At 37.2% G+C, this 13503-nt stretch overlaps 1 protein-coding gene across 5 annotated transcripts in view; it reads right to left on the bottom strand.

Annotated features, from left to right (window-relative positions):
- The window catches only part of SNTG2 (syntrophin gamma 2), a 249146-nt gene that overhangs the window by 29524 nt on the left and 206119 nt on the right, over positions 1 to 13503 (bottom strand). For 3 of the 5 annotated variants that reach the window (XM_070732927.1, XM_070732928.1, XM_070732931.1), the window contains 2 exons: positions 12763 to 12834; positions 4511 to 4750 (listed from right to left, as the gene is read on the bottom strand). In XM_070732927.1, the coding sequence (XP_070589028.1) occupies positions 4511 to 4750; positions 12763 to 12834 (312 nt within the window). The remainder of the gene's footprint in view (positions 1 to 4510; positions 4751 to 12762; positions 12835 to 13503) is intronic. The other 2 variants (XM_070732929.1, XM_070732930.1) reach the window with 1 other exon arrangement.

Genomic DNA, 13503 nt, shown 5'->3' with positions numbered 1-13503 from the left:
ATGTGATCATATGTGATGTGATATGTGATGATATGATATGTGCAATGGCTTACTTCATGGCACAGTAATCCAAAATGACTTTACAATATGTACCCTGTTCAAAAATGAGATGAAGTACACAGAAAAGTACATGATACCTAGACAACTAGTTTTATGCAAGAAATTCATTGTACTAAAAACAAAGATCTAATTTGGAACCAGCCTAGTCTATATATAAAGCAAACATAATTGTAAACAGCCCGGGGGGGGGGGGGGGCGCTTTTCTGAGCAAAATAAATAAATAAAAATTAATTTTTAATTTCATTTTTCATTTGTTTATGATCAAGTATGTTCACATATAGTATACTAATGCAATAGGTATTTAAAAACACACAGTTACAATAGCTAAAATCAACAATTTTTTAATCAGGGTCAAATAGACCCAGAATAGTTACAAGTACATAGTAAATGTGAACAGAACAGCAGGGATTAAACAAGGGTCTTTACTAATAAATGTTTTATGTAATATTTATCCCTACATTTTATCTGTTGAACTGTTTTATCACAGGCCAGAGTTTAAATATATCTATAATTTGCTCTTTGGATCTTTTGGCTAATAATATTAAAGTTGAAAACTGAGAAAAATGTTTAATAATTAAAGATAGGTTAATAGTGAACACTGCAAAACCTGGACACAGCAGAAGAGAAGAGAAAGAATTTTAAAAATCACAAAATAAAAAGATCTGCAAATAGGATGACTGTGGCAAGATAAAGCAAATATAGTACCAATACTATTAGGTGCCTTGGGTGCAATCCCAAAATCTATTTATTTATTTATTAGATTTGTATGCTGCCCCTCTCCGTAGACTCGGAGCGGCATACAAATTGAAAATATATGGAGCACAACTTGAATAACATCACCATTGATAAAATCACCATCAAACAGTTGCAAAAGGATATTTTGGAACAGAATATATCTAATGTCTTAAATATTATTAAACAACATCTTCCTATCCTAGATCCTTGGTGGGGACTTGCTAGGTGGTCAAAAATTCAAAATGAAGTCTAAACAATTGGCTACCTCTGTGTCCTACCATAACAGAATTGAAAATTGAAAAAAAATAGTAATGATATTCTTTTTTCTTCAGAACTTATCAATAATGTTTCAGAAATATTTAAGACTATGTTTCTATGAGTGTGTACACAACACAACTGTTTTTATTTACAGAGATTAACTGTAAAAGTCATGAAAGTGAGAACAATAACAGTATTCTCAAACAATTGCAGCAAGGTGACAATGAAGTTAGGAAAAAAATACATTAATCAAGATTACTATCGATAGATTTATCACTTTCTATGGGAATTCAGATTGAGAAAGTGCCATAAATTTCAATTTCCCTTATGAAGAATGCCAGACTGAGGTGCAGTAAATCTGTGGAATAATATTCTAATATTTTAACTGACACATAAAGTCAGTTAATATTAGGCTTCATTAATGAATTTCAAAATTAGTTCTCCATCAAAAAGCTGAGTTTTATAAAAGAATGTTTTTACAGAAATACAGTGGTACCTCTACTTAAGAACTTAATTCGTTCCGTGACCCGGTTCTTAAGTAGAAGCAAATTTTTCCATAGGAATCAATGTAAAAGCAAATAATGCGTGCAAACTCATTAGGAAAGTAATAAAAGCTTGGAATTTGGGTGGGAGGAGGAGGAAGAAGAGGAGGAGGAGGGGGAGAGTCACTGCTGAAGGAAGAAGGTGAGGTGAGGGGAATCAAAAAAATCCAAAACTTTAAGGCTTTAAAAAAAAAGAAGAGGGACTCTGAGGAGTCAAGGAGGAGCATGTGCCTCCCATACACCTGGCACGAGGCTGCCTCCCATACACTGCGCCAAAAAGAGAAACCCAGGGGGAATGGCAGGAAACTGGCCAGGCCTTCGTGCCGCTCTCAAATTTCCTGGGAAATTTTTTCCAGGCTCAAGTTCTTAAGTAGAAAATGGTTCTTAAGTAGAGACAAAAAAAATCTTGAATGCCTGGTTCTTATCTAGAAAAGTTCTTAAGTAGAGGCATTTTTAAGTAGAAGTACCACTGTACAGTGATACCTCGTCTTACAAACCCCTTGTCATACAAACCTTTTGACATACAAACCCGGGGTTTAAGATTTTTTCGCCTCTTCTTCCAAATTATTTTCACCTTACAAACCCAAGCCGCCACCACTGTGATGCTCTGCCTCCGGACTTCTGTTGCCCGTGAAGCACCAGTTTTTGCACTGCTGGGATTGCCCTGAGGCTCCCCTCCATGAGAAACACCACCTCTGGACTTCCATGTTTTTGCGATGCCGCAGGGGAATCCCAGCAGCACAAAAACAGGCGCTTCACTGGCAACGGAAGTCCAGAGGTGGGGTTTCCCAGCAAGGGGAGCCTCAGCGAAATCCCAGCATCACAAAAACACAGAAGTTCAGAGGTGGGGTTTTGAGGACTTCCATGTGTTTGCGATGCTGCAATTTTGCTGAAGCTCCCCTCGTCCGGACTTGCGTTGCCAGCGAAGCACCCATTTTTGCGCTGCTGTGATTCCCCTGCTGTGATTCCCCTGCAGCATCACAAAAACATGGAAGTCTGGAGGTGGGGTTTCCCATGGAGGGGAGCCTCAGGAGAATCCCAGCAGCGCAAAAATGGGCGCTTCGGCTGGCAAAAGAGGTGAGCTTTGGGCTTGAAGCATTAATCACTTTTCCATTGATTCCATTGATTCCTATTTTCACCTTACAAACCTCGTCCCGGAACCAATTAAGTTCGTAAGATGAGGTATCACTGTATATCCTTTTCTAAAGCAATTTGTCAGAAAAAGAACACCGAAGTACATTGTTCTCTGAGTCAAGTTTTTATTTTACTTATTTGTATCTCTGTGTGTATACTGTATGTATGTGTCCATTGAGTCAGCATTGATTCCTAGTGACTGCCTGGATTAGTCCCTACAGTTTTCTAGGCAAGATTTTGAAGGTGGTTTGCCCTTGCTGGCTTTCTGGAGTTGAGAGAGAATGATTGGCCCAAGGTCCTCCAGCTGACTTCGCTGTCTAAGGTGAAACTACAAATTCTTCATAAGGGAAATTGAAATTTATGGCACCTGGTTTCTAGCCTGATACTTTAACCGCTACACGAAATTGACTCTCAGTATTGTTTTATTTATGTTCTTAGTATTTATATTTTAATGTTATCTTTTATCTGTCTAGTTGCAAATAGTTTTCCAAAAACATTTGGAAGGCACACCCATTCCTCTGCATAAAGCAACATCTGTTTGAAGAAAAGGCAGTTTCTTTGATAATCTTTAGAAGACGTTAGGGGAAAGGGAAAATAATTGAAAAACTTCAATTATTCAACAGAAGGACATCTATTGGATAATTCATTTGTCAATATGAAATTTTATAATATACTGCAATTGTGATACCAGTACTTTCCTCTATGAAGAGTTTGAAGATGGTCACATGATATCACAACATTTTTTAGACTTAGAATAACATTATTATGACTTTGAATGTACACTAATTGGCATATACTAAAATTAAATTTAGTTGCATACAGCCCTCAAAGGGTTGCCACCTCCAATATAGACTACATAAACATGATAAAATATATAAATAAAATTATGCACATACCTACATATATTACCATATTTTTCACTTCATAAGATGCACTTTCTCTCCACAAAAGTGGATGGAAATGTCTGTGCATCTTTGGTGAATAGCAGCCAGACTGTGGCGGCAGGGTCCTTTTAAAGTGCTAAACCCCGCCTCTTCTGTCTTTGTCATTGCCTGCTTCTTCTGTTTCTTTTCTGCAGTGCAGGAGTCAATAGGCAGAATTGGCACATGAGAGGACACCTATCTGTGGTCCTCTCAGGCTCCACCTGAATTTTTTTCTTCTTGTTTTCTTCCTCTAAAACTAAGAGTGTCTTAGGTCAGGTATGTCTTACTGAGCGAAAAATACAGTATATGATGGATACGTGAACATGGCGAGAAAAACAAAACTTGGAGAGTTTACCAGACAGATGGCATAGGGAACAAAGCTATTGCAGAATCTGGTAATCCTGCAATGCATACTTCGAAACCTCCTCCCAGAGCAGAGCAACAGAAAGAGACCATAAAGTAGGTGTGTGGTTTGAGTGCTTTGAGCTCTAAGCACATAGCGCTTATAAGCAGTATCCTGAATAACAGAAAGCAAGCTTGGGCAGCATAGAAGTCGATTCAATCAGTCAATCAATCAATCAATCAATCAATCAATCAATCAAACAAACATTCTTCTCCGCTGACCTTAGTACTCTCTGAATTGACTTTTTCTCTGATGTATTGCAGCCACTAGCTTATTAAACACTCAGTTTGAACAATCCCACCCCTGTCTAAATGTGTATGTATTTCTCTCCCATACATGCACACATGTAGGCAGGACTCATGCAAAATTTAAATATGGAACATACACAAAATATATTATACATTTATTCATATATTATTCATATATTATTATACATGTATTGTTTTCTTACTTACCCCTGTTCTCTGAACTTCCAAAAAGATTGCCCTTTGAAATGATTTCTCCCATATTGCCAGCTCACTTCCTTGTTCCACATTGAAGTAATGACTCTTGCCATGTCCAACCACAACACTGAAACAATATGGCCTCTGGTCTTCAAGCTCGTAATCTTGGTGAATACCCAAATACAAATTTGCTTGTAGCCAACAGTCATTATTGAGCCAGAGCTGAAAGATATATGTTTGAAGATATTTCATCTAAAGTAGAATGAGAATAATTTGATCCTGTAGAAATAAGTCATGAACGTTTGAATGTCAGCTTTTTTTTTTGCATCAGAATCATGCTGATATTTCACATTGTTAAATTGGGAAACTATAATGGGTCTCTTGTTCCACAGCCTTTCATTTTTTCCCCCCCAAAGCAGAAATTTTCAGTAATCATTCTGAGTCTACCTATCTATTTACCAATCACATGGTAAATGATTCATAGTAAAACACCGTCCATTAACATCTGAAGGGCCTAGAGGTCTGCTAAAAGAGAACATTTCCTGATCCTGGTAGCATTCATTCATTTGATTTGCCCTACTTGTTAGGAAATAGCAAGCATCAGAAAGTCATATGTTGAGTAGACTGAAAAACATCAGATTAATAAACAAATTCCTACTCTTGTAATATTTCATGCAGAGGAAGATGAAGGGTGAAGAAAAGAATCCAATGGACTCTTCAGACATCCTTCTAGGTAGTTCTCATTTCAACAGCAGACAGGTTGAGAGCCTTATGCACATGTCTCCAAATGATAAATTTATAGTAAATATATTTGGTTAGTGGGTTTTGACTCACTTTCATTTTCTGCCCACAATACAGTGTTACCTCTACTTACAAACTTAATTCGTTCCGTGATCAGGTTATTAAGTAGAAAAGTTTGTAAGAAGAAGCAATTTTTCACATAGGAATCAACGTAAAAGCAAATAATGTGTGCAGTTGGGGAAATCACAGACAGGGTGGAGGCCCTGTTTTCCCCCAGGAAATTCCTAGAAAGCCTCCCCATGGAGGCTTCTCCCCACATTTTCTGGCCCTGTTTCCTCCCAGGAGTTCCTAGAGAGGACCCATGGAGGCTTCTCCCTGCCTTTTCCGCCCCTGTTTGCTCCCAGCAGATTCCTAGAGAGGCCCCACAGAGGCTTCTCCCTGCCTTTTCCAGTTACACTTTCAGAGGCTCGGGTTTGTAAGTGGAAAATGGATCTTGAGAAGAGGCAAAAAAATATTGAACACCCAGTTCTTATCTAGAAAAGTTTGTAAGTAGAGGTGTTCTTAGGTAAAGATACCACTATACTGAAATTGCAGATTGGGAAAAGTATGAATTTAAATCTTTACTGGAAAATGAAACAATATATTAATCCTGATGCAACAATATGATCTTGATCCAGGAGATTTACTTTATTCATTTAAAGTGGAAAAGGAAAACTTTAGTCCAAGGGCCACATTAAATCTACACATATCTGAGATATACTACTAAACAGAAAAGACTTCCTTGCCGGAGCATTTTCTGCTTAGCTCAAAAGCAGCAGTCAGAGCATAAGGAAAACTGAGTAGCAACCAGCCAAAAAAAATTCTGAATATCTTGTAGAAAATAAGTCTAGAGTATGCTTTTATAGCCTTGATGAAGTTTTTCCTTTCAGACTACTACCACTTTTTTAAGCTGCATAGAAGGCAATCTTAAAATATTCCCGAATGAGTGCAAAATAGCTTACTATTACCACCACTATGACTATAAAGCAGTTGGTTTTAATCTAAGCAAAGATACATTTCATAGAACTTCACTGTCCAATTGAAATTAATGGAGCACAGATGTGATGGAAGGAATGCTAAATAAGACAAGCAAATCTGTAGCTCATTTCTAAATTGGGGTGAATAGTAACATGCTGCTAATTCAGATGTAATAAATACTGCTTAATTAGAATGAACATCTAATTTATGATGCTAAAATGACAAATAGCAAGACAATTAATAACATGGAAAGTACTGTATATTTACACTCATGTGTGTCTGCATTAACACTGTTCTTTGGAGTAAACAATATCTTTATGTTGATTGATTTTAATAAAAAGTATCATTTTTAGGAAACCACCCACATAAATCATGTAAATCAAGCAAGCCAAGGTCTTAATTATGAGTTGTAATTACTAATACAGATTACTTTGTTTAAACATGTTCATAATCAGGTAACATACAGTAGAATTGTTCGGAAAATTTACTATTAAATAAAAACTGTTAGTCAGTGGAAGTAATTCTACTTAATTGAAAAAGCCTAAGTATTACATATCAATAAGAAATAAACCAGATTCAGTTCATCTTGGTATCAGTATAAGCATATACTGACAGAGAGAAGTGTTGTTCAATGCTGATATATAACATGCCACTTCTAAATAAATAAAAGTCATTTTTTAAAAAGAGAGTGTATGCCTCTCTTTGGGCTAATATTGTTCAATCCACATTTCACCAGCTCAGATTTTGATAGTCTGTGATTTGGCACTGAGAAAAAGTTAAGGAAGGTGCTTGCCAAGTTGGAGGAGAAATTGTTCATTTTCTACATCCCAGTCCTACATTTTTAAAAATTAGATGTAGTTTATGTACTTGTAGATGTGAAATGATTTTGAAAATGAACTCACACTTGGCACTTTTCACTTGTTATGACAGGACCTTATCCAACTTGAAACACTAGGTTTGATTTCTAAAACAAATCAACTTCCAAATTATTTTAAACCATATTTCCAGTATTTCTACTTTTTTCCGTTTTAAAGTGCTCTGCTTTTGGAAACAGGATAGAAAAGAGATTTGTTCCTACTTCCAAGTCCTGTTTCATGAAGCATACGAGTCACAGATGGGTTTTTCTTACATTCCCTACCAGTTAGGAAGTGTGTGCTTGTGTTATATCTGAGTACTGACCCTCTGCGTATGTACAGAAGCCTTTGCACATGGGCAGAAGATTTATTGCCAGCCGTTTTCAAGCAGCAGCGACTGGGGAACAGGTTTGGGGGCATGCCTAGCTGGCCATTGCTGCGAGTTTGGCAAATGGAGCCAAATTTCCACCACTGGTTCGTGTGAACTGGTCCAAACTGGTAGCAACCCACCATTGATATGTAAAAATATATGATATTGATATGCCAAAGCCTTAGGAATGATGAAAAAGAGGGATTTATGAAAAATTATAAATAGAAATGAAATAAATATTTCAAGTTGACCAATTTTAATGACCTTTAATGATAAAGATTGTCAGAATGAAGCTTAACAATATATGAGAATGAGAAGCAAACTCCAGTAGCAGAGATCTATGCATGTTCATTTAGACTTAAATCAACTTTTACTATTCATTGGTTTTAAGACACTCGTAAAATAATGATACAGTAAAGAATCTGTTAGTCTGGAAATATTGCTAATAATGAATGTTTCCAGCATTCCTCACAACTGACTACATTGGGGCCACTCAAATTAATAGAATCAGCAAAATTTAGGTGGCCTAGGCCATAATTTCTGCCTCAAGATAATCTGTGACTGGAACAGACTCAAACTCAACCCTGATAAGAGGGAGTGGCTGTGGGTTTTGCCTCCCAAGGGCAATTCCATCTGTCCGTCCATCACCCTGGGGGGGAAATTAGTGACCCCCTCAGAGAGGGTCTGCAACTTGGGCGTCCTCCTTGATTCCCAGCTAACATTAGAGAACCATCTTTTGGCTGTGGCGAGGGGGGTGTTTGCCCAGGTTCACCCGGTGCACCAGTTGCGGCCCTACCTGGACCGGGACTCACTACTCACAGTCACTCATGCCCTCATCACCTCGAGGTTCGACTACTGTAATGCTCTCTACATGGGGCTACCTTTGAAGAGTGTTTGGAAACTTCAGATCATGCAGAATGCAGCTGCGAGAGCAATCATGGGCTTTCCCAGATTTTCCCATGTCACACCAACACTCCGCAGTCTGCATTGGTTGCCGATCAGTTTCCGGCCACAATTCAAAGTATTGGTTATGACCTATAAAGCCCTTCATGGCATCTGACCAGAATATCTCCGGGACCGCCATACGAATCCCAGCGACCGGTTAGGCCCCACAGAGTTGGCCTTCTCCGGGTCCCATCAACGAAACAATGTTGTCTGGCGGGACCCAGGGGAAGAGCCTTCTCTGTGGTGGCCCTGACCATCTGGAATCAACTCCCCACGGAGATCAGGACTTCCCCCAACCTTCTTGCCTTTCGCAAACTCCTAAAAACCCACCTCTGCCATCAGGCATGGGGAAATTGATTCCCTCGGGCCGTTCCATTTTATGTATGGTTTTTTTTTATGATTGTTTTTATATTAAGGGTTTAAAATTGTTTTTTAATCATTAGATTTCTACTGTGTTTTGTTGTGAGCTACTCCGAATCTCGGGAGAGGGCGGCATACAAATCTAAATAATAATAATAATAATAATAATAATAATAATAATAATAATAATAATAATAATAATAATAATATGTTTGGAAAGATATGTTTGCAGTGTTGTCTATTCTGCAGATGTACTGACCCCTGAATAAATACGAAATACTACATACTGTATGATATTAAATAGTAAGGATCAGAATACGTTCTACTTTGTACATGGCAGGGCTTCAAATTATTATTTTGGGAGAGAGTCATGGGGCAAAGGGAAAACCATTAGCCATGGACCTTTTCTGTTGCCGCCCCTGCTCTATGGAACCAGCACCTCCCCCCACATGTTTGCACTGCTCCCACTTTACTAGCTTTTTGAAAAGCTGTTAAAACCTGGCTTTATCGACAGACCTGGGGGGCGTGAATTTTAACGTCTGAATTATATTTATTGGTATGGACATTTGTTAGACTGGGGTTTTTTGGGGGGGTATAATTGGGTTTGTTAGGGTCTTGGGGTTTTATACATTGTGGTTGTTCAACTTCTTTTTATTACTGTATCATTGTATTGTTTTTATTGTTGTAAGTCGCTCTGAGTCCTACGGGATTGGGCAGCATAGAAGTCGAATAAATTAAATTAAGTTAAATGTGAAGGTATTAATAACAATTCAATTCAATTCCATTCAATTTATTAGAATTGTATGCCGCCCCTCTCTGAAGACTCGGGGATATGCCAATTCAATAAAGAAAAATACATCAGTTGATTTAGTAGAATAGGTGGTATTATCTGGCTGAATTAGAAACTACTAATAGCTGGATTCAAGGACTAATAGGGATGTCAGCTAGACTAAGAAGTGAAAATAAAATATCAGAAAAAAGCCATTCAAACAATTTTTGTACCATTGCCTGGAAAGCTCTTTCAATGTGTTCATGAAGACACCAGGAGTCAACCAATACTTGAAGGACCCTTCACCTCCAGCAGTCAATAGCAGGAGAATTATAGAGAGGACAGATTCTCAGAGATTTAGTGCACTGCGAATTCATGACTGGTAGAGAAATGGGAGACCATACTATATATTGTTGAACTGCCAATGAGAAATTCCACAACTAGAGAGCCTCTACAATTGCCTGCAAGGGATGGCCAGGGTGGTGGTGAGGGGTTAGTTGGAGATATTCAGAGTCCCCAATAGTGAAGGGCTACCAAATTTTTACTACCACACTGTGGGCATGGCTTATGCAGGATGCCCTGCATTTTCTTTCAACATCTTTCAGGGCAAATTGGGTGCTCTGGGGTGGAGCTCCATTTTTGCTAGCCCACTGCGTTCCCACCCATCCGGGCAGTAGCCCACCCCTGGTCCCCCAGGAATTCAATCAAATGTTGATCTTTGGAGGACACATCAGCTTCTCAGTCAGTTTTCTGTTCTCAGTCAGAACAGAAAACAGTTTAAAAGAGTAAATGGGATTTTTGAATTTGTAATGGGGAAACCTTAATCTTTCTTGAAAACCACATTTACCCCAACTTAATTGATTTGCTCTAAGTTTCCTTCATTATCATTTATACTGAAATGTTAACAGAACAGAGGCTAGAGTTGCACACTGACGCTTTTGTATTTCAGTTAATGTATTCATGAAGACTGACAAATTCAGTATTCATTTATTAAAATGTCAAAAACACAAAGTACTGAATCCTGAGCAATTTATTTCCATTTTTTCTTCACTCACCAAAATAACATCCAGTATTAGAATTTGCTTTTACTGTGTTGTTATTAAAATTAAGTTTGCCAAAATAAGTAAGCAGTCAGGAAGCATGAAACAATACAGAAAATTATGTATATTTTTAAAGAGGTCCACTGATCTACTAATGGACTCTGGAGCATTCATGAGGAAGCAGCTTAGAAGAGGAATTGCTAATACTCCAAGTATAAAGATTAATCTTTCATTTCCCCCTTTATAAATCTAAAATCTAAAAGGTCAACAAATGGGTTACAAAATGTTTGTATTTTTTAAAGTTTCCAATAGGTTTTCATCATATTGCCCAGGTCCGCCTGGTGCACCAGTTGCGGCCCTATTTGGACAGGGAGTCACTGCTCACAGTCGCTCATGCCCTCATCACCTCGAGGTTCGATTACTGCAACACTCTCTACATGGGGCTACCTTTGAAAAGTGTTCGGAAACTTCAGATGGTGCAGAACGGGCCGCGAGAGCCATCGTGGGGCTTCTTAGATTCGCCCACGTTTCTGCAACACTCCGTGGCCTGCATTGGCTGCCGATCAGTTTCTGGTCACAATTCAAAGTGTTGGTTATGACCTTTAAAGCCCTGCATGGCATTGGACCAGAGTACCTCCAGAACCGCCTGCTACCGCACAAATCCCAGCGACCGATAAGGTTCCACAGAGTTGGCCTTCTCCAGGTCCCGTCGACCAAACAATGTTGTTTGGCGGGCCCCAGGGGAAGAGCCTTCTCTGTGGCGGCCCCAGCCCTCTGGAATCAACTCCCCCCAGAGATTAGAACTTCCCCCACACTCCTTGTCTTTCGTAAATTGCTCAAGACCCATCTATACCACCAGGCATGGGGGAGTTGAGACACCTTCCCCCAGGCTTTTTTATATTTATGTTTGCGTATGTATATGTTGTTTGCTTTTTAAAATATAATAGGGTTTTATGTGCTTTTTAATATTAGATTTGTTTTCTCTGGAATATTGTTTTTATGATTGTTGTGAGCCGCCCCGAGTCTTCGGAGAGGGGCGGCATACAAATCTAATAAATTGAATTGAATTGAATATTCCGTGGTTAAATAAACCCAGAAAAAAACCCAGAATGGAGGAGTCAATGTATTGTTGATATTAACTGTTTTAAAATCTTAGGTAATTTATTTTAAAAATCTGTTGTGCAAGCTAGGTAACAATTGTAATATTATTAAGTTACATCCATCTAAAGAAGAATAAAATAATCATTGATTTTCCTCCTTTTTTTCCTGGAGTTTTCCTAATAACACTCGATGAAAAGCTTTTGGAAACTAAGTTTGCAATTGTTGCATAAATTTGTTGCTTCAATGTGAATTTTCTATCAGTTTAATGCTGTACATAACACTTTATTTGAAATTTTCCAGTTCAAAACGCTGTATTCCAATTTTAAAAGCTGTTCTGACTTTATCATAAGAATCCTGATATGAACTTTCCAGAAATGTTTAAACTTTGTTTTAAAGTGTTTTGAGCTTAAAATACTATTTTCATTAGTTTTCACTTTCAGTGAGATCAGAAATAGCAGTTTTGAAATCAAAACGGAGAATTATGCACTTAAAGCATTTCAGACCTGAAACATTTTACACATTCCTAATTTTTCCCCATTCCTGATCAGCATGGCGTTTTTACATTTAAGTCCTGTGGCAAAAAGATTCCTACTCTAGGTTTGTTTTTAATCGTAACATATATGCATGATTTAAACAAAAGAAGTATCGAAATTAAAATAAAAAGCAGATATGACCATGGAACGTAAAACCCAAAGAAATTCATAGATTATGCGATGATTAAATCATCAATATTTTCACATGAGTTACTAATGAGGCAATTCAGAAAAAGTTCTGCCTTTTTACTGGTAAATCTATCTTGTTTATTCTGATCGGCAATTGTTGTCACTTCTTCAGTCTACATGACACCTTTTTTTCCCTGGAAATACCATCAACAGTGAGAAATTTTGCATGAATTTTTTTTCTAGAACGCTGAGGGCAAAACTACCAGATGAAAGCAATAGAAAAGGAAAATGTCAAACCACAATAATTTAATAACGATATTGGCTAAATTTATTCTGACTAGGTTTTATTCAGTAAATAATTAACATAATCTATATAGAATATTTTGTTATTCATAACTTACCTACCTTGTGAATTTTAAATAGAACCTCACAGAGGTTATAGGTTTTTTCAGCACGTACCCAGTCCAATGTGCTTACCTGTACAGCCAAAAGAATACGTTATTACAGTTTCATACTTATTTTTGCTTAACCAAAAAAAAAAATTCCTGGTATTATATAGCTTTTTCCATTTCTTTGAAAAAAAATATTAATTTTTACATTTTTATACATTAGTTAACTGAAGGTTGTGCGCTAAGTTCTTTCAACAAGTGGTGGATAAGACATTAAAAACTAGTGTTTGTAAACTTTTAATAGTTTTTCTTTTTTTCTTTTTAAATGACAAATAGTGGAGATTTTGGCACTTAGCTGGAGGTTTAAATTCTTCATGTTTTGTTTTTTATGATTATTTTTGCATCAATATAAACTGAGCACTATCTGTACAATCTTAATATTCTCTTTGTACACTCACTGAAACTATATTAAACTATATTCTAAGAATCTGAAACGGTTCTTGGATGTTCTGTCTTTATTATATTGATGGTCTTTGACTGTAATACAGGTTTTACAAAAAAAATCTGTGTAATTATTCTTTTTCTTTCACTTTGTTCATTTTGTTTAAAAAAAATTAATCTATGCATCTATAATCTATAAATTAAATTAAATTAAATTAAAAACAACCTTTCGAAACGTTTTTTTTTAAAGTAAGGAATGTTGATATATAATTCCAAACATGTTATTTATCCTGAGGTACAGTGGAACCCCGACATA

The sequence above is a fragment of the Erythrolamprus reginae genome, chromosome 1 (genome assembly GCF_031021105.1).
Source record: "Erythrolamprus reginae isolate rEryReg1 chromosome 1, rEryReg1.hap1, whole genome shotgun sequence".
NCBI lineage: Eukaryota > Metazoa > Chordata > Lepidosauria > Squamata > Dipsadidae > Erythrolamprus > Erythrolamprus reginae.
Note: the sequence above shows the minus strand (reverse complement) of the source record. Positions and strands in the feature narration are given on the sequence as shown.